The 22371-nt window shown below is 35.0% G+C and overlaps 2 protein-coding genes across 2 annotated transcripts; one reads left to right on the top strand and one right to left on the bottom strand.

The window, feature by feature from the left end:
* Positions 1-5483: 5483 nt before the first annotated feature.
* LOC128213581 (phosphatidate cytidylyltransferase, mitochondrial-like) lies at positions 5484-7168 on the bottom strand. The gene has a single exon (XM_052919452.1). It carries the CDS (start codon positions 7122-7124, stop codon positions 6051-6053), a length of 1074 nt encoding a protein of 357 aa, XP_052775412.1. The 5' UTR covers positions 7125-7168; the 3' UTR covers positions 5484-6050.
* Positions 7169-9374: 2206 nt separating this feature from the next.
* LOC128213582 (RNA transcription, translation and transport factor protein-like) lies at positions 9375-22126 on the top strand. Its single transcript, XM_052919453.1, has 8 exons — positions 9375-9683; positions 11706-11830; positions 12807-12906; positions 14482-14580; positions 19601-19689; positions 20441-20509; positions 21453-21501; positions 21853-22126. Exons 1-8 carry the CDS (start codon positions 9512-9514, stop codon positions 22014-22016), a joined length of 867 nt encoding a protein of 288 aa, XP_052775413.1. The 5' UTR covers positions 9375-9511; the 3' UTR covers positions 22017-22126.
* Positions 22127-22371: the final 245 nt, after the last annotated feature.

The following is a 22371-nucleotide window of genomic DNA, read 5'->3' as shown; positions in this document are numbered from 1 at the left end:
TTTCTATTGACCTCATTGAAAACAACATACCTAAAGTTTAATGTTAAAACACTCATACATTTCTTTTCATTTGGCTTTGAAAATTTTAAGTTGTATGAATACCGTCCCAGGCCCCAATATCATGAAAATACTTCAGCCAAACCTATTTTTCAACTCATTTTACCATATATAACATCAAAGTTATTAAAAGTTATTAAAATTGATATATGTTTTTACAACTTATAAGAGCACATTCTATCATAGAAGATGTTGATTATAACCTCCGATCAAGATTCCTATAGAAAAATATTCAACATCCAAATTTTTTTATTTAGTTCAATTAAATATTTTTAACAATTACTTAAGTATATCTTTTGCTCTAGAAATTTTTTCTTTGAAAAATTGACACTTTTTTCTTTGAAAAATTGACATTTTTTTAACACTGTCCAAAAAAATAATTATGTTTTCAAAAAAAAGCATGCAAGCTTTTGAATCATATTATGCTTTTATGTGGTAAATGAGTTGAGTCTGAGATTGAGATTTGACTCGAGTATTTTTGTGATACTGGAGTCCGTTTTATTGTGAGTTATCTTATTTGACAGAATTGAAGGCACTGAAGACAAAATGACCTGATTCTGAGACAAAAATTTAATGAACAAGAGCTGTCATAAGACAGCGCTTGACTACGCCACTTTGACTTAGATGTGAATACAATAATATTAATGATGTAATATGTGCCTGTCAAAAGCAATAAAACACTCAAATTAAAAAAAATGAACAAGAATCGCAAAGTGACAAACCAGGCTTTTAATGATTGGCAGAAGAGATTCAGTATCAACTGCTTTCTTCTATTTTTTGTAACATGCAGTGACCTTGATTCTAAGGGCCCTAAACACAATCCCATGGAAGTCCTCCATAAACTCTTCCTACATATCAAGTTTGGTCACAGTATGTCAACCATATTGAAATTGTAATTTATTTTTAGCAACAGTGACCTTGACCCAAGGGGACCAAAAGGCAATCCATGAAAGCTCTGCATAAACTTGTCCTAAATACCAAGTTTGGTCACACTATATCAACCCTTACTTGAGTTATTCAGTACTAACCATATTTCTATTTATAGCAACAGTGACCTTGACCTAGACCATAACACTTGGGGCCCAATACACAATCTCAGGAAAGATCTCTATAAACTCCTCCTATATACCAAGTCTGGTCACAATATGTAGACCCTTACTTAAGTTATTCAATACCAACCCTTTTTCTATTAATAGTAACAATGACTTTGATCCTAGGGGCCTCAAAAGCATTCCCATAAAAGGAATCCATAAACTCTTCATATATACCAAGTTTGGTCTCTTAATGTCAAACCTAGCTAAAATTATTCAATACATAAGGTGACTTTGACGCTGCTCTCCAACCAGCCCGTCTGAACAATAACGCAAGTCATTCAAATAACTTGTTTTCCCTAGTTTATGAAAATGTGGTTAAGAATATAAAACTGTGCATTTCAAAAGAAATTAAAAGAAGAAATAAAAAAAATCATTCAAGGGCCATAATTTGTATTTAGGGTTAAAATGGAGTTATGTTCCTTGTCATCAATAATTTAGCGAAGTATTAAGTGTATTGAATGAAGGGTATAGAAGTTTTTTAATTAAAATCCCAACTTGCCCTAAAACTTTAACGTGCCCTAAAACATAACTTGTATTTAGGATAATATGGAGTTATGTAACCTCATTGGGTGTGGTCCTGAACAATTGTGTTAAATATTAAGACAATTGAATGGGTATAAAATTTATCAATAAATATCCCAATCTGCCCTAAAACTTTAACCTAAGTTCCATAGTCAATCAGGGGCCATAATTTGTATAAAAGATAATAAATTATGGAGTTATGTAACCTCATTATGCGATGGCCCTGAACAACTGTGTGAAGTATTAAGTCAATTGAATCAAGTGTATAGGACTTCTAAGTGAAAATCTCAACTTGCCCTAAAACTTAAACCTGCCCTAAAACTTTAACCTAAGTCAATCAGGGGCCATAACCTGTATTAAGGATAATATGGAGTTATGTAACCTCATTATGTGATGGCCCTGAACAACCGTGTGAAGTATTAAGTCTATTAAATGAAGGGTATTGGACTTATAAAGTGAAAATCACAACTTGCCCTAAAACTTTAACCGGACCCCCGACGCCAGGGCGAGTAGTATAGCCCACCTTATTCCTTGAATAGTCAAGCTAAAAAGGTCAAAACTCATTATTTGTGAGAGTGCAGCTTTATCTAAAAAACACTTTATCTAAAAAACATTAAAGATATTTAAATAAATTTGGTACACCATTCATGTTGCAAGTAACAATTTGCACATGTATATAGTGAGTTCCATTTTTTAACTGGGTATTTTGAATGTAATAATTGTCAAAATATGCCCCTGAGTGCAGCTTTATCTAAATAAACATTAAAGATATTCAAATTAATTTGGTACACAGTCATGTTGCAAGAGACAATATGCACATTAATAGTGAGTTCCATTTGAAACTGGGTATTTTGGATTTAATAAGGCCAACCTTAAAAAAATTCTTGTTTGGAGTAACCCTACCCAGATTTTTTAAGGTGGGTAGGTAGGTAGGTTTTTTTTTTGTCCAACGACAACTGGATCTTGTGTACAGTACATTCACTACATAACACTAGTTATTCAAGGCATTGTAATAAACTTTTGAACAACAAACATCTTAACTTCTGATTTATTTTTTTAATTTCAAAGAATTTCAATCTACTTAAGACTGACACAGAGATGAACTCAACAAAACAAACTTATGACACTCAAGATATATTAAGCAAACGAAAATGTGAAACAAATTGGTTTCAATCATACAATGGCTTTGTGTACTTGTAGTTCACTTGATTTTACATTGTAAAATGTTTCATTATGTTTTACCAAATAAAATCAATTCTATCGGAATTTTGTGTAAGCTATGTCACAATCATGAAGGTATATTTGCAATGAATAATATTTGCAATGAATAATATTTAAAAACTAGTATGTTAAACTTATGTTAAATTTTTCTGTTGCAGTCTCTGAGGGCTTTGACGAGACCGTTATTTTTGACATGTTTTCGAAGTTGTCGTAGTAGCTCTCCGGGATTGTTTCATCATTCTCTATTAAAATATCAAATACATCGTACCATGTGTAGTCGACATTGAATTTTCTTACAAAGTTGTTTTTAATTTTTTTATTTAAGTAATTTATTGTCACACAAAACGTAATTTCGTTCGGTTCACGTTCGACAAACTTGCCGTCAGCCATGTTTTCGAAACGCTCATTGCGATCAGCGATAAAAACCGAAGCTCTACGAGTGTGTCTACAAATCGAAAAGAACCGAAACAGAAGAAAAGAGCAGAAACAGAAAATAGTAGCGGAAAGGCGTTGAAAAAAAAAATTGCGGATCAAAATGCCAAAAAAAAATTGAGTCGGCAACGATTTTTATGGGTCGGTCGCGTTACTCCAAACAAGAATTTTTTTATTTTAGGCCTAATTGTCAAAATTATGCTCCTAGTTACAATGAAAACAATAAAAACAGATGAGCTTTAGTGTTCGCTCTCAGGGCTTTTTCTATAGTACCCAACCGTCCGACTATCGTACCCATTCCCAAAGCAAAATATAAGATATTTTTCCCAATCTTCCGAAAAAAATCCCAATAAAAAATAAAAAAAATATTTTATTTTTTTATTGTTTTATAAAAAGTATTTTTACCTGTACTGGTTCATTTCCAACATCCTAATAAATTATGTGATGTAAAGTTTTTTTGATAATTGAACTTGGAAATCATTGATTTTCATCACATTCAGATGATTCAGAGATCAGTATGAAATATTATCTGTCATGATTTATTATTATTATAAATATTTAGATATTTACACCCCAAGGATTTTGATATTTCAGCCATTTTCGGTCTTTTAAAGGGAAAATAAACTAGTTTTAAATAATTTTCTAATTCGCAGAAGACTAGACAGCTTTTTCTTTTAACTGTAAAATTTCCCAATTTCAGCATTTTTACGACGCAAAATTTCCCAAAATGTCCAGGGTCTTTTTCCCAAAATGGGCAGAAAAAGCCCTGGCTCTGCAGCTTTCTTGTTAAAACCATATTGTTTTTAAAGAGGTTAAAGGGACCTAGAGGTTTTTGGTTCTATCTCAACACATGGCCATTTCCACCCAGGAAACAGACTATAAAGTGATTTCTTAAACGATAAGGTTTTCATCACAATCAAGCAAGAAATGAGTAACAAGAGCTGTCACAGTATGTGACGAATGCCCCCGAATGTGACATTGACCTACGAACAAGGTCAGTACATGAAAAGTTGATCTTGCCTTTACGTGTCAAATACATACATGCTCCTGGCAAGTTATTTTAAATTGCCTCTGAACATAAAAAAATACCACCCATACTTGACAACCTACACTGTTATGTCCTTATATTCAGAATTCCCTTGTGAATAAACATTTAGTGTATCTTTCACCTTAGAGAGGTAGGGACATGGGTCTTGCACACGACACGTCGTCTTGGTATGTGGAACACATGTAGCAAGTGATTTTAAAATCTGTCCATACAAGGGAAAGTAACAGCCCTGACAAGACAACCTATACTCTATGTCCTTATATGCAGCACTCCATTGTGAATAAACACTAAGTGTGACCTTGACCTTTGAGGTAGGGACACAGGTCTTGCACGCAACACGTCGTCTTGGTATGTGGAACACATGTGGCAAGTTATTTTAAAATCTGTCCATACAAGGGAAAGTTACAGCCCGGACACGACAACCTATACTCTATGTCCTTATATGCAGCACTCCATTGTGAAAAAACACTAAGTGTGACCTTGACCTTTGAGGTAAGGACACGGGTCTTGCACGAGACACGTCGTCTTGGTATGTGGAACACATGTAGCAAGTTATTTTAAAATCTGTCCATACAAGGGGAAGTTACAGCCCAGACACGACAACCTATACTCTATGTCCTTATATGCAGCACTCCATTGTAAATTAACACTAAGTGTGACCTTGACCTTTGAGGTAGGGACACGGGTCTTGCACACGACACGTCGTCTTGGTATGTGGAACACATGTGGCAAGTTATTTTAAAATCTGTTCATACAAGAGAAAGTTACAGCCCGGACACGACAACCTATACTCTATGTCCTTATATATATGCAGCACTCCATTGTGAATAAACACTAAGTGTGACCTTGACCTTTGAGGTAGGGACACGAGTCTTGCACGCCACACGTCGTCTTGGTATGTGGAACAAGTTATTTTAAAATCTGTCCATACAAGGGAAAGTTATAGAGCCGGACGGACGGTGCGATTTTAATATGTCCACCTTCGGGGGCATAAAAAGCTTACACTAAGACCTAGATCTTATGTTTACTGGTTAACTTGTATGTCCTCCTGTAAAAAGATAATTTGTGATGCTTTAAGATGAATTTTCAAAACAAACAGACCTTTTCATAATTTTATTTTTTTCAACTAAACGTTAGGTTAAATTTACACAATGATCTTCTTCGTTGTGTCAAAGCAAAGATATATATAAAGTAAATTTCAAAATCAATATATTATCATTAAAGGAATAATAACTGAGGAAAAGTTTAGTTATCAATTGAATGACCGTCATCAAACCGACACTATTGCCTGGCATTATTTCTTTTAAAAGAACTCCTGCTATATAAGTCCAGAAGTCCACCTAGTGCTGATTTTGACCACGGCCTAAAAAATGGATTGGTTAAGGTTACATCCTTTTCAAAAAAAGCTAGGCTTTTTATCTTTTTATAAGGCTTTATATAAAAATGTTATTGCATCATTGGAAAATTGTGTTAAAGCAATCTTCTGTTTAAAGCATTGAAGGTTTTAAACTACATATATTGAAAAGCACCAAAAAATAATATTATTTTTTTAGTTTTGTTTTTGTTTTTTTAAACTGAATATAAAAACAGTAGAGTCAACACCTTTTTTGTAGGTTGGGTCAAGTTACCAAAACCAAATGTACTTTTTTAGGCCCAGTCTAAAAATGATGACATTTTCATTTTTCAACTTTCCTCATGCCTCTGACCATTTTCTTCACTTTACTGTAACTGTATTTTATGCTTTTTGTAAATCCAGCAGTTAACACACTTTTGACACTCTGGCTCCAACTGGACTTATTAACGATCCCCGCTACACTTTTAGCTACGTATTCCGCTATGTTTGTGTCCTTGGCAAGCTTCCGTATCACTTCCTCCGTGTCGGGATACATATTTGGATTGTGTTGATGCTTCAGAAGTCCCTGAACCACACATCGTGGTAATGAATTCAGATTATCAAATCTCGTTACTTCATTATGCAAATTTACAAATTTACTTATATGTTTGTTATAATGAATGTAGTTGTTCTTTTCTATGATTGGATGATAAAGCTGCTTAAATTGTTCCATATTTGGAGTCACTATTTTCAGCACTTTTCCCTTATCCTCGCCAAAGGTCATACGAAAATCCCCGCTGTATGAAAGGCCAGTAATCATCGTGAACAATTCAACTTCAGTAAATGTCTCTGGCAAAAGCAATAACGATGTGTGCAGTGCGCTGCAAAGGTTACTATCTAGAGCGGTGATTAGCTGAAAAGAAGTAGGTTTCTTAACCATTTTGACAGGTTTGTGTAGTCTTCCACTTACATACAAAGTTTCCCAATTGACTAGATCCGAAATCAACTTCTCTGTGCCAATGACACCATACTTAATCATTCTTTCTTCAAATGGAACCAGGGTATTGAAATAAACGCCAGCTCCAAAGTTGTTTTGAATATTGCATATTCCTTTAGCACCTAAATGCCTCAGAAATGAATAATGTTTATTGTTAACCGCCAAATTTTCTGAATGCCATTGATGTGGGTTGTCAACAATCATAATGAAGTCCAGCATATTCTTCGACATATCACCACCCTGCTGTTGAAACACCCCTGAACCATAAGCGAACGCCATTTGCACACCATTTGGGAAAGTATTCATCACTCTCTGAAATACATCAGTCTGCGACACTTGTGTTGAAGTTGTGAGGCACCTTACCATTGTAAGCCCCACTCGAAAGTTCTTCAAAAGAGACATACTTGAATACGACAGCATAGTAAATATTGGCTTAAATCTATGTCTTAATAAACAAATTTGTAATCTTATAATCAATGTCACTTCATTTTCTCATTGGTTCTTGTGAAGACACCAACACTTTGCACATCAGTACTTCGTAAGGTTTTCAATTGCCGATGCCCTCTGCGATATATTTGTTCTATCTGAATAGTGTTTGAACGAGGAATTGATGCATTCTTCTTAAACTCACTGCGAATGTAATCTGCAAGTCCAGGCCTTGTTTTGGCTTCTTTCATAAATTCCCTGTACAATGCAAGTACTTGGATTTGTACCTTGCTGTGACGAACCATCTTTCTGAAATAGGGAAAGAAAACATTTGCATAATCTGTATGCTTTAAAAGAAAACAATTACTGTAATATGTTCCCACATTATTACCTCAGTGTTAAATTCAGATGTAGTTTGTTTATATCTAATTTGTAATAGATGTTAATATTATTACTGTTATATCATTAACATAGTTTCCTATAGTCAAGCTTATTTCTATTCATATTATATATCAGTGTTAAATACAAATTGCTGGGAAAAATTTAATTCATTCATCATTTAATGAGAGTTTAAAGCCATGGTCCGGTAAATGGACAATTGGCTCATCGGCAATACTAGTCCATATAAACAGCCGCTTCAGAGTCTTTGACGATTTCTGATTTGGCGACTCTACGTGTCCATAACCCACAGTTTGTTGTTTTCCTAGCCAAGAATGAGATCCCAGCGCTAAGTATATTGAGCAGAAAGATAACGGGCACCTGCTAGATGGTTTAAAAATTGCGATGCTTTATGGGCAGAAGTCGATCTAAATTAAACTAAACTTTGTGTTTCATAAAACACTAAAGTTTAATAAGTAAAAGGTATTGGCTAAAATTATTAAAGGGGCTGTACTCCATATGAGGGAATAGCGAAAAAAAGAAGAAAATTGTCGAAAACTGACATAAACTTAGTATCGATGTGTACAATACATTGAAACTTACTAACTGAAGTACCACATAGTTTACAATTATTCTATTTTTCGCAGTTTTTTTCGTATTTTTCCATTGAAAAAGATTGTGTGAAAGGTGTGTCTTCCTAGTAGATTTAATCGTTATGCGTGATTGGCTAGTCAATGTTCTCACGTGATATTACCAAGTTAGGTATACAGCTTAATTGTTCCAACCGTTGAAGGTAAGCCTTTGTAGCACAATGGATACGACACTGGAATACAATTTTGGCAACACCGGTTTGAACCCGTTGTCCAACTCGATTTTATTTTTACATTTTGGTATTTTTTTTAAAATTATGATATCAAAGAGTAAAACATTTTATCAAATAATTGGCCTGAGATTCGTTACAGAAAAAAACTTTTATTGGTGCCAATTTGGTGTACAGACCCTTTAAAGAGTAACTTTTGTGTTTTAATTTACAGTGAAGTGTTAAGTATTGTGGAGTAATAGTTGAATAATATATTTTACATTGGTACTGATCAGTTGACTTGTGGTGTTTAGGGAACACAATAAATATCCAAATATTAAAAAACTTTCCCTATACGCGCATTATTGTGGCTACGGCAATATGACCCAGATTGGCGGAGCCTGAGAGAAGGATTGGTCCCAGGCAGAGCATTACAGCCCAGATTGCGGACCTGATACTGCCAAGAGCAGTGAGACCATAAGGTTTAAGGCCTTGTCCGGGCTAGACATCATTTAAAAAGAGGCCTGGACGGCATTTCAGCATGACTATTCCCTCTTCCTATAAAAGCACCAGTCATTTGTAACCACGGCCCCCCAGGTCCGGGAAATAGCGGGAATTTGACTTTCTGTCCAGCCAAGCCCGGGCAAAATCTCTACCATGCGGGAACGATCTGCTGGTAAAACCCACGCCAAATGCCCCCGCACCCAAGGGACCCTAGATAATGCCAATTTCCTGCTATATTTGGCGTGAAGACAAAACCACTGCAGTCACCCGGCACTGCGGGGCCACCTGGAAGGTAAAAACATGGCCCATTTCCCCGGTATACCCCCGGACCGGGGGGGGGGGGGCATGGTTACAATTGACTGGTGCATAAGGAATTGGCTTACTTATTGAAGTATATCAAAAAACATCTGTTCAGAAGCCAATGAATACATTGATTCAGAGGGAAAATATTTTAGAAATAGACATATTGGATTGTATGTAAATTTTATTTGTACCTGTATTAAACCTTCAATTTGAGTTCGAAATTAACTGAGTACGAACAATCACATAATATATACCTTAATTTTACTCCATTTGCTCGAATAGTGTTTAAATTCGACTGCAAAAGACAATACAATTATTGCATCTAACGGTATCACACCATATGTTCCATCGACATACACAGATTCAACTTAAAATTTAATTTGACATTCATGACATAATGCCCGCAAGGTATACTGGTAGTTATCTCCCATGCCCGGTGTTGAACTTCCGGTACAAATTGCATGCGAAGTACTTTTTAATTTTCAAGATTCTCTACAATATGGCAGCCTTATTTTCGAGAAAGTTATGTGCCCTGAAATATCACCAACCTCATAACTTCAATTTTTCAGGTGATATGTTTTGCTAAAATGTCCGTCTTTTGAACAGCCTTTTTCATATTGTAACCGTGTTTCGGACGTAGAATGATCCGGATGCCAAACAGTGTAATGCAGAAACTACCCCTGTAATGACAATTACAATTAGCAAAAGTTGTTGAATTAAACAGTTCTCCTTTTCGGTCATAGACTTAGTGTTGTCATCATTGTTGCCACAATAAAACCATACTGTTGGTGTTAAAGGAAATAGACACCCGATGGTCCAAAATCAGCAAATACAGAATTTTCCTTAAAACAAGCCTAGAATTATCAAATCTCAGCTGAGTAACCTGTTTAAAATTAGCGCATACTATTTTCCCAGATAATAGTGTGTATCACTGTATGTGTAACATGTCAATGTTCTGTGAATAGCGCAGATCTAGACAGATACCAATGCTATTTTTTAAATTCACTGGGATTTATTAGTCTAAAGTAATAGACATGTTATACAGGGTTCTTCCATTCCCTAACATCTAAACGGGTTTGTGCAAAAACCAGGGGTGTTTGAAAAATATTGAAATTGTATTAAGTGAAGTATTTTATGGTTGAAATGGATAATAAAGGTTTACATATTCATATTTTACAATGTAAGTGAAAAGTTATTTTGCGCAAAACAAGCATTTAATGCATTAAAACACATTATTTACCTTTCCAATAAAACGAAAGTTGACTGACACAGACAACAATTATGCCAAACGGAACAACTCGACCCAATCGTAGTAACTTGGCCACCTCTGACAAGAGATCATAGGAATTGTTAGGATTTGAAAATACATTGAAATAATTTCTGCAAGGGAAGCTTCGAGATAGTCCACGTAAATACAATCGTAACAACTCGGCCATGACCGAAATGTTCCGATTGTTTTAAAATTATGAACTGAAGCCTTGAAGGTGCCCTTCGTGTATATATCGTTATGTTTTGACAGAATGAAATGAAGAAAAAACTGTCAAATTCATAATTATTCGTTGGATATTTATTTTTGTGTACAGAACTAATATAAAATAACATTATCTGGTAATATTTCTTGTTTTTATGATATTTTATAGATGCAATATGCTTTAACCCAGAGTCCCTATCGGAATAACTACCCACTTTTCATACAAAACAATTTGTACGTGAAGGATTTGCCATATCAAAAATGGTAAAAAAAATCTGTCAATGTACAATTATTTGGACTATGGGATTTATGTACCAGATATACCCAATAAATTTCGCATTGGAAAAATATAATAAAACTGCAAAAGATACATATATGTGTCGTAAGTGTACACAACAATATTTTGTTTTATTACAATGGTATTATATGGTGTTAGTCCCTTTTAACTTTTCACGTCAAACCATTCAAAATCACGTTTACCAAAGCATTACTCTGTCTAAAATACTTATTAATCTTGTCATCTGTGACCATTAGAAAATGATTCATGGACTTTCTGAAATCAATTTTGACCCTGTGGAATTTGGTGCCAAACATAGGACTGTTGCTAGTGCTTGAGTGCATGCGATTGACCAAGAATTGTTGTTAGTCCAGAAGCTCACATATTGAAATGGTCCAGATTTGGAACTCAGCAGACAAATTCCAGAACAGTGGGGGTGAACATGGTACTGTCTTGCACAGATCACAGTTTGTGAGCTAGTTAACTCAATTTTTGAGCACCTCAATTGCTAGATGGCTGTATACTTTTCTAAGCCTATGACATATATAAAGTCATACCCCGTTGGCTCGAACTCGCTTGGCTCGAATTCCTCGTTTGCTCTAACTGGGTGTAAAGGTACATGTAGCTTTATACTGAAGGTAAACAATTCTGCTTGGCTCAAATTGCTCAAGGCTTGAGTCTGTGTTAGCTGAATGTCGAATTAGAACATATAGTATGTACCAGAAGTTGGCTTCTACGATTGTTTGATCAGTTGATTGTCATAAACACTTTCAGTCTTTTCCTGGATCTCTATATATATTTAACATTAAATTTGTATTCCCAGTGACATGAATATCATTTCAGATGAAAATGAATTACGCAATCTTGTTGTTTGGCTTGAAGACCAGAAAATCCGTCATTACAAAATAGAGGACCGTGCTGGGCTACGAAACACAGCTTCCCCAGAATGGTTAAAGGCATATGAAAAGGTAACAGTATTTTTGCAAGCGTCAGATTATTTTTCCAGATAAAGTGTAGGAATCTATAAGGAATGTTAAGCATCCACTTTGACCTTTTCCCAAATGTGGCCACTCAATAATACAGGTTTGACTGTAGAGATATTGCACTAGATTAAAAGATGAAATGGTATATATATGGGCATTAAACAAAACCCTGTATCTTTCAATGCTTTTAAACCTTAATGCTTTTAAGTTCATTTGCAGACAGTAGTATTATAGACTGGCTCAAACTTTGAACATAGACTGGCTTTAAAATTATTCTGCTATTAGCCACATACATGCCATATCCCCCGGCGGGGGGGAAAATCCCCCGGAATTTCGACTAATCCCCTGGTCCCCCAACGGGGGATCCATATCCCCTGGAATTTAAAAAAAAAACTTGCATAAGGTTGACAGTGGAAAGCAGCAATAATATTATGAGTGTGAAATTCCATGAAGGACCATGATGACTAAGTCCAAAAATTATTGTAATTTGAGTGTATTTCTGTATTTATTCTTATATTATAAATGCAGATATTGCCCAAATTTTCATCGCTTAAAAATCCCCTGGTGTAATATCAAAATCCCCTAAAATTCAGACCAAAATCCCCTGGGAAGCCTCTCAGAAATATGGCATGTATGCAGCAACAATAATGCACGTTAAGTTGCACTCTCACAGATTTATCCGTTCTTATATTAATGTTTTATGGCTAAAAACGTAATGAACAGTTTCAGAACAAGTGCATAAAACATAAATTTTTTAACTTAAATATGAAAATCTGCAATCTGATTTTTTGTAAGCAGTCTTATATGACTGGTTTACATGCATTTTTGCATAAATTGGCTCGTTCCAAGACAAAAAAAACCCATGTTTCCAGTAAGAATCTGCCCAAAACAAAAATTGCTGAAAGGCCTTTAATTATAATGACTATTTCTGCTATATGTACAGTTGTACTTATTCTTTCAGTATACACGAGACCTGGGATGTCCATATCAAGTGTCAGAGAAGGCTGCTGTTGTAGACTGGTTGCTAGGTTACGCTGTACGGCTGGATTTCGGAGATGAAGGTTCTTATTCTGTTTATAGCTATTTATTAAAAGGACTTGACTTTTTGTAGGGTGAGACATTGAAGAAGAAAAAAAAGAAAGTAAAGCTCTATTATTATTCATTAGATTAAAATGTAACAAAAAATGCTCTTTTTTGCTGAAAAGTGTAAGTATTGTAAATGAACCTTTTTTGGCTTGGAATTACCAAATTTATTTAAGGCTCATATCAGGATTCACAGAATTCTGTTCAAATGAGTTTCTGCCAGTTGCTGTTTCATATTTGTTCATAAAAGTAAGTAAAAAAAACTAAATTTCAACTAAGTTTAATTTTTTTTATTGCATTCATACAAAGATCTGTGTGTGAGTCTCTTTAAAATGGACGATACCTTGCACTAATACTGAGTCTGCATAGGTTTAATGTTTCTGTTGTCTGATGCCAAGTATGGGGACAAAATAAAGCCATGACTGTGTTCGTGAACATTTTCACCTGTTAGTCGGTTTATGCGTAATTAAAATGAATCAACGTCATATATTGTAAAATGTAAATACATGAAGCCCCTTTTAAGTCCAAGGATAGTTTACACTAAATTATATTAGCTGGATTTTGAAGTCAAATGAAAGTAGATCTAAATTGCGCTCAAGTCTATTTCCTTGGTAGAAACCAGTACTGATGTTTTTTTCGAAAGACCATGAGAAAGAAGCCCTCGTGTGGAGCGAACCCACAATTTCTTGATTGAGAGGCAGACACCTATACCACTATTCCACTATCACCCCTCGGCCAAGGTTGTTAAATGTTACATTATGCTGAAATAGTCATCGGAATTTGCCTTTTGGATGAACAATCCCCAATTCTTACACTAGTGCTTGGCATCAGAAGAATTCAACATGCCCTGTTGTATAAAATCCCCAATTTGAGCAAGCCACCTAAGCACTTCACCGATGCGGTGCAATTTTGAGCACTGATGAAATTACGACCTCATGTAGAACAACTATAAAGTTAATCTGTTTAAAGATTTAAAAAAAAAAATATTATGTACATTATATTACATTTTTTACGAGTGTGAAAGATTTATATGAAGCTGACTATTATTTATGAATGTGAAAGATTTATAATAAAGCCGACCAGCTGAGAGTTATTGCTACACATTGGCAAAAGGTGTATAACTGTAATTATTATTTAAAGTCGCAAGGCAATATAACAATGAAAATAAGCCCAAAGAGCTTTATTAACCAAGTGGACTATAAATATTTGATGCAAAGATTATAATATTGTGGCGGATCTGTGGTCTTGAAGTAACACACTTGACTATCAATCCAGGGGTCGCAGGTTCGATCCCCCGTCGCATCACTAAAAAAAACTAATCCTCTTTCGGGGGGGACGTTAAATAGGGGTCCTGTGTGACAGTGCTATACACTGGTGCACGTTAAAGAACCAGGGTAGCTCTAACCAGGTTACATTTTGTCTGTGCACTATGCTCCAAAAACCTAAAATGACTAACAATCTTAACGGAGTACTCGCCAGTGGGAAAGGCCCGAGTGCGAGTATAAATAGGCCTACACACCCATAATCTCATTATTTACATGTTTATATTTCAGTGGAAAAATACAAGACAATTAAACCCAACACCTTGAAGTCCTCTAGTGCAGCAGCACCACCCACCAGTCAGTCCTCTAACCCTCTGGACAGTCTGGACTGTGAGTTATGGCCCCTTGCTGGGGAATTAATATGTAACCTGTTCCTGAATAATGTTTTTCTTTACAATTTTGGGTCAAAGTTTGGCCAAATTCCCAACACCAAAAGTATGCCCCCCCCCATATATGCAGGAATCACATTCCCAAAATGTCTGTTTAGAAACACATATATATAAGTCAAAATATGGTAGGAAAGAGTTAAAAGCAATTGGAATCACATATATAAAAATGTGTGGAAAAATAATGCCTTTTTGCATTACAAAGATGTGCTAGCCAATTTTCACATGGTATACTCTGTAATTAGAATAATATAGAGTGCAGCAAAAGAGTCCATGTCATCCTAAAACAGTTATTATTCAGTCAAAACCAAACTTGGTAACAAATGTTTATGGGCCAGACCCTATTTGGTTTTTTTACAAAAATAGCCTCTGAAAATACTTATTTCAATTTTTTTAGCTTGACTATTCGAAGAATAAGGAGAGCTATACTACTCACCCTGGCGTCGGCGGCGGCGTCAGCGTTGACGTCACACCTTGGTTAAGGTTTTGCATGTAAGCGCCTTTAAGTCATTATCTCAGTAAATACATCAGTTATTGCATTGAAACTTTAGATATGTATTCCCAACTATCTAACATACTAAATTAATGAAGTTAGATAACAATTATTTGAATATAATGCAAATAATAGGCCTTTATTATTATGCCCCCTTTTGAAAAAAGTGGGGTATATTGTTTTGCACATGTCGGTCGGTCGGTCTGTCTGTCGGTCGGTCGGAATACCAAATGGTTTCCGATCAATAACTTGAGAACGCTTTGACCGAGGGACCTCATACTTGGTATGTGTATTGGTCATCACCAGCAGATGAACCCTATTGATTTTGAGGTCAGTGGGTCAAAGGTCAAGGTCAGTGTGACCTTTACATGAAAAACGGTTTCCGATCAATAACTTGAGAACGCTTTGACCCAGGGACCTCATACTTGGTAGGTGTATTGGTCATGACCAGCAGATGAACCCTATTGATTTTGAGGTCAGTGGGTCAAAGGTCAAGGTCAGTGTGACCTTAACATGAAAAACGGTTTCCGATCAATAACTTGAGAACGCTTTGACCCAGGGACCTCATACTAGGTAGGCTTATTGGTCATGACCAGCAGATGAACCCTATTGATTTTGAGGTCAGTGGGTCAAAGGTCAAGGTCAGTGTGACCTTTACATGAAAAACGGTTTCCGATCAATAACTTGAGAACGCTTTGACCCAGGGACCTCATACTTGGTAGGTGTATTGGTCATGACCAGCAGATGAACCCTATTGATTTTGAGGTCAGTGGGTCAAAGGTCAAGGTCAGTGTGACCTTAACATGAAAAACGGTTTCCGATCAATAACTTGAGAACGCTTTGACCCAGGGACCTCATACTAGGTAGGCTTATTGGTCATGACCAGCAGATGAACCCTATTGATTTTGAGGTCAGTGGGTCAAAGGTCAAGGTCAGTGTGACCTTTACATGAAAAACGGTTTCCGATCAATAACTTGAGAACGCTTTGACCCAGGGACCTCATACTTGGTAGGTGTATTGGTCATGACCAGCAGATGAACCCTATTGATTTTGAGGTCAGTGGGTCAAAGGTCAAGGTCAGTGTGACCTTAACATGAAAAACGGTTTCCGATCAATAACTTGAGAACGCTTTGACCCAGGGACCTCATACTAGGTAGGCTTATTGGTCATGACCAGCAGATGAACCCTATTGATTTTGAGGTCAGTGGGTCAAAGGTCAAGGTCAGTGTGACCTTAACATGAAAAACGGTTTCCGATCAATAACTTGAGAACGCTTTGACCCAGGGACCTCATACTAGGTAGGCGTATTGGTCATGACCAGCAGATGAACCCTATTGATTTTGAGGTCAGTGGGTCAAAGGTCAAGGTCAGTGTGACCTTTACATGAAAAACGGTTTCCGATCAATAACTTGAGAACGCTTTGACCCAGGGACCTCATACTTGGTAGGTGTATTGGTCATGACCAGCAGATGAACCCTATTGATTTTGAGGTCAGTGGGTCAAAGGTCAAGGTCAGTGTGACCTTAACATGAAAAACGGTTTCCGATCAATAACTTGAGAACGCTTTGACCCAGGGACCTCATACTAGGTAGGCTTATTGGTCATGACCAGCAGATGAACCCTATTGATTTTGAGGTCAGTGGGTCAAAGGTCAAGGTCAGTGTGACTGTAAGCTGAAAAAAGGTTTTCTGATTGTCCATATTTTTTTAATGCATGCACAGATGATTGGGATTGATGTATAAATGTTTGTATAGAAATGATTTTCTTTTATGTTACTATTTTAGTTGGGCATTTATTTGCCTTCTTAAGTTATCATAAGTAAAGTGCATCTTATGCAATTTTGGAGAAAATTTGCCTCAAGCTCCTCTATCCACTAAGTGCCATGTTTGTTTCAAACTAAGATAGATGATCATCAAGGATATATTTTCTTCAGTAAAGTTTTAAAGTAAGAGTATTGTTCTGATATTTGTCTTATATAGTAGACAGTAGAAATTTATATGTCACTAAATGCATGAGTTGAAGTATCAGTTTTCAGTGAACATCTAGTTTAATTATGCCCCCCTTCGAAGCAGAGGGGTTATATAATTGCTTTGCACATGTCGGTCGGTCTGTTGGAAGACCAAAGCTTGTCCGAGTGATAACTCAACAATTCCCGGACCTATGGTCATCAAACTTGACATGAAGATTAGGTATGACCAGTAGATGACCTGCCTCATATGCATCCAATGACAAATCAGCTGTCATTTCAGTCCATGCATATTTCATTCAATTGTCCAAATATTTCTGGCAACTTGTTTGACTTAGAAATTCTGGTTAAGGTTTTGCGTGTAAGCACACATAGGTTAATATCTCAGCAACTATTTGAGGTATTGCATTGAGACTTTATACAATGGTACTCAACCATCCAACCTACTTAATTAACCAAGTTAGATAACTCTAGTTTGCGTTTAATGCAAAATAATTGCTCTTTATTATTCGATTTAGAAATTTTGGTTAAGGTTTTGCATGTAACCACATTTAAGTCAATTTTTCAGCAAATATATCATGTATTGCATTGATACATTAGATATGTATTCCCAGATAACACTTTTTTGAACATAATTTGCATTATGGGCCTTTATTATTTGACTTAGACATTTGGGTTAAGGTTTTGCATGTAAGCAAACATAGGTTAATATCTCAGCAATTACTTGAGGTATTGCATTGAGACTTTATACAATGGTACTCAACCATCCAACCTACTTAATTAACCAAGTTAGATAACTCTAGTTTGCGTTTAATGCAAAATAATTACTCTTTATTATTCGATTTAGAAATTTTGGTTAAGGTTTTGCATGTAACCACATTTAAGTCAATTTTTCAGCAAATATATCATGTATTGCATTGATACATTAGATATGTATTCCCAGATAACACTTTTTTTGAACATAATTTGCATTATGGGCCTTTATTATTTGACTTAGACATTTTGGGTTAAGGTCTTTATTATTTGACTTAGACATTTGGGTTAAGGTTTTGCATGTAAGCACACATAGGTTAATATCTCAGCAATTACTTGATGGATTGCATTGAGACTTTATACAATGGTACTCAACCATCCAATCTACTTAAATAACCAAGTAAGATAACTCCACTTTGCATTAAATTAAAATAATGGCCCCTTTTTTATTAGACATAAAAATTCTGGTTAAGGTTTTGCATGTACATACCTCAGCGAAAACATCATGTATTGCATTGAAACTTTACACACAGGCTCCCATCTATTTAACCTTCTTATTTAATCAAGTAAGATAACTCTATCTTTTATAATATATAATTTTTGCCCCTTTGTTATGCGACTTAGAAATTCTGGTTTAGGTCTTGCATGTTAGCACAAATAGGATAATATCTCAGCAACTATTTGATGTATTGCATTGAGACTTTATACAATGGTATTAAACCACCCAACTTAATTGAATCACCAACTGTATTTTGCAAATAATGGCCCTTTATTATTAGACTTAAAAGTTCTCGTAAAAATTTTGCATGGAACCACATTTATGTTAATATCTCAGCACACCATGTATTGCATTGAAATCTTATCTAACAGTGATCCATGTATGTTTCGCCAAAACGTTTCAATCCTGACATTGAAAAGCTGCGGAATAGTCGAGCTCGCCGTCTCTGTGACAGCTCTTGTTTAAATTTATATAATAAGACTCTCACCATTCATTTAATGATGTTTCTGTCAGAGTGATACACATGTATATTTACAGCATAATTGATATACACCATTTGTTAAACTAAATAGTTCAAATTGTTTGAAAAAGTACTTTGAGAATTATCCCTCAAACTGAAAAAAGCGCGTTTTTCCCCCACAATAAGAGCTAGGGTGTCTTCCCTATAACTGGTGTAAAGGACCATGCCTTGAAATGTCTGTGATGTCTCCAAAGACAGGTGTGTGATACTTTGTTACATGTAGTTTAGACGTTATATATTTTACAATGATTGTGAAGAAAGCCATGATAGCTTATACAAGTCACTCTCCTTGGCATGTGAAGCGAATGTGCTAACCACTTCGCTTACCAGACAACCAACTTTGTTGGGCTTGTGTTTCATCTGGCAAATTCAACAATACGTACATTAATTGTGCAGTGAAAACCCGTTGGCTCGATATCCCAGGAAACGGCTTAAATACTTTGAGCCTCATGAGTATCGAGTCAAGCATGAACATAAAGTAAAAGAAATTCCGTCCTTAACATCAAGTTTGAACCAGCAAGAAAATCAAGCCAAGCAATATCAAGCTGACTGGTTTTTACTATATATTTGAAATTAAATATAATTATTAAAAACACATTACTCTAAATTATATACTTACAGCTGAAAAAAAATATGTGAGTAAAAGTAATAATATCTTAAATCATTTCGTGACATCTTGGTATACATGTTCAGGATAGGGTTCAATTAATGCCTATAAATGGTAATGTTTCAGTCAATGACCCCGACTTCAAGGCCGGGGTGACTTCACTTGCTATGATGCTTCAGATTCCACCCTATCAAGACCACCTAGAACAACTTAAGGTAATATCTGGTTAACAATTCAAGGTCAGATGTGGTTAACAACTTAAGGTTAAAATGTGTTTATCAACTTTGGGTAAGATGTGGTTAAGAACAGTAGGTAAGATGTGGTTAAGAACTATAGGGAAGATGTGGTTAACAACTTTAGGTAATATCTGGTTAACAATTTCAGGTCAGATATGGTTTACAACTTAAGGTGAAATGTGGTTATCAACTTTAGGTAAGATGTGGTTAAGAACAATAGGTAAGATGTGGTTATTAACTTTAGGTAAGGTGTGGTTAACAACTTGAGGTAAGATGTGGTTAACAACTACAGGTAAGATGTGGTTAACAACTACAGGTAAGATGTGGTTAACAACTACAGGTAAGATGTGGTTAACAACTGTAGGTAAGATGTGGTTAACAACTGTAGGTAAGATTCATGGTGTTCATTCTGTTATATTTGTAAGTTGTCATTTTTTCTAAAGTTTACCAAATTGTAGGGGTTCTGTATGCAATTTGACATGGAAATGCAGTGATTTTAGATTTGGAGTAGGGTCCTTTCCCCAAAATAGCAAGAGTTTTCCTGGTAAAAGCAAGAATTGTTTTGTTTTTTTTTGTCAGACGAAAGGACATTCAATATAACGCTACTTGTATTTATATGAGATCAGCTGGCAAACTAATTGCATTACATACAGAATGTTTACCTGTGTGTCCCCTGGGGGTATGGTCATCAAATACACGGTACTTATTCTGACTTATTGTGTCTTTGCAGGCTATCTGTATTTTAGTGAAAGAAAAACTATCCAAGGAGATCTTAGAGAAGAAAAAGCCAGCTAATCCTGTAAGTAATATTCTCATGAAAGTTTATTCAGTGCTATTTCATAATGATATAAAAATAAAATCAATACATATTATTAACCTTCTTAACAACATTTTTTACATATTATACATAAATTACAAAAAAATACAGCTATTAGATTCGAGTGAGATTCATGACAAAATACTCTGATATTTTTAAGTCATCTGAAAGTGGTCTGTTTTTAAGAAGAAAAAATTATAGGGTTATTTTTTGGCATTCTTGGCGTTCAAAAAACTTTAACCTTATGACTCTAAAATCATTTTACATATTCAAATTAAACTTAATACACATTTTTTGAAAGTTAAAATGTACATGTACATCAAGGGCAATAACTCTGGATCTAATAAAATTGGAGTGATGCCCCTTTTTTACGGAAAAAACCCAAAACAGATGGGAGTTACAGTATGTCCTGCAGCGCTTACGTTTGTATAATTTCCATCTAGATTATCACATGATTCAATCATGAATATAGACATTGGAGAAAAATCTGTTTTAAACACTGTGTTTTCTGATTCCATATTACACTGTAGCCTAGTGCACATGTGAAAATCTACATCAGCAATATAATGCGAAAGAAATAATAAAATGTTTGTCATCAAAATTAAATGTTATTGTATAGAAAATGATTATTATTTTTAGTTTTATAAAAGTTATATACTAAAAGAAATACCATGCCAGTCAGTTGATCTAATGAATTTTATCGTTTCTCATTACGTACATGAAGGTGCATACCATTTGATCTTCAGTCTCTTAGGATACAAAATTTTCACAAGTGACTCGAAGTTATACAAATTCATGGATCAGCCAACATTACATAATATTCGCTATTTACGCTTGAATATATATATAACTCATTTTTCAAATTACTTTACTATGACATTTCAAGCAATTCTTCCAAGTAATTTATAATCATGACTGTTTTCAGAATGAGGTTATTCCTATAGACAAGACAGAACTTGGTTTTGATACTGGCGGTAAGTTATATTCGGTGTCGAAAAGTATTTACAGAACTACAGAGTAAATTGTTTTCATAATCTGATATTCTGTTTATTTTTTTATAAAAAAGAATTTTTTTTTTCATAAAAAAAATAATTTGTTTTAAAACCCTTAAACCCCTAAATGCATTATAGTTCATCAGACTGGCCAAGTATTCCATTCACTCTTTTTTAGTTATTGGTTATTGATTTATTTATTCAAAGAATTCAACATTTATGGGTTGGAGAGGTATTAAAAAGAAAGAGAAAATCTCAAAATTGGTATAAAAACTTTGATAACTGTTTGATTTGTATTGTGATTGATGTTATTCTCTTCCTCTCTCTTTTCAGATTATATAATTAACGAGGCAGCCAAAATATTACGTCTCTTGCATATAAAAGACTTACGTGAACTTCAATCGAACATTAACCATGCTATTGTGGCAGTACAGGAGTTAATTGCAAATCCCAAAACCGCTATACCCCGTGATAGCAAGTTTGCTCGCAGACGATGAATAGTGTTTAAGTTAAAAGTGCAACTTTGTGACCGGCAATATATATGTGTATGGCATTTAATTTGAGTTGTGATCGGATCCACATGTAAACATATAAATATTTAATAATGTCCTATTTTTTTTTTACCAGCTCCACATACTCTGGGTAATTGTTTTTACAAAAATGGTGTTCACTCCTTAAGCTCTATTGGTAATGAAAATGTGTTCAATACATTGTTTATTGGTTATTTATGACTACAATTTAATGTATGAATATATATGAATGACAATCATTATAAATTACGAAATGTTTCAAGTCTGAGTAAAGACTGTTATTAATTATGGCCCAATTTCTCAAATAATTACTAAACTTGAT

Source organism: Mya arenaria, chromosome 13 (assembly GCF_026914265.1).
Source record: "Mya arenaria isolate MELC-2E11 chromosome 13, ASM2691426v1".
Taxonomy (NCBI): domain Eukaryota; kingdom Metazoa; phylum Mollusca; class Bivalvia; order Myida; family Myidae; genus Mya; species Mya arenaria.
This window is presented reverse-complemented; position numbering and strand designations above follow the sequence as displayed.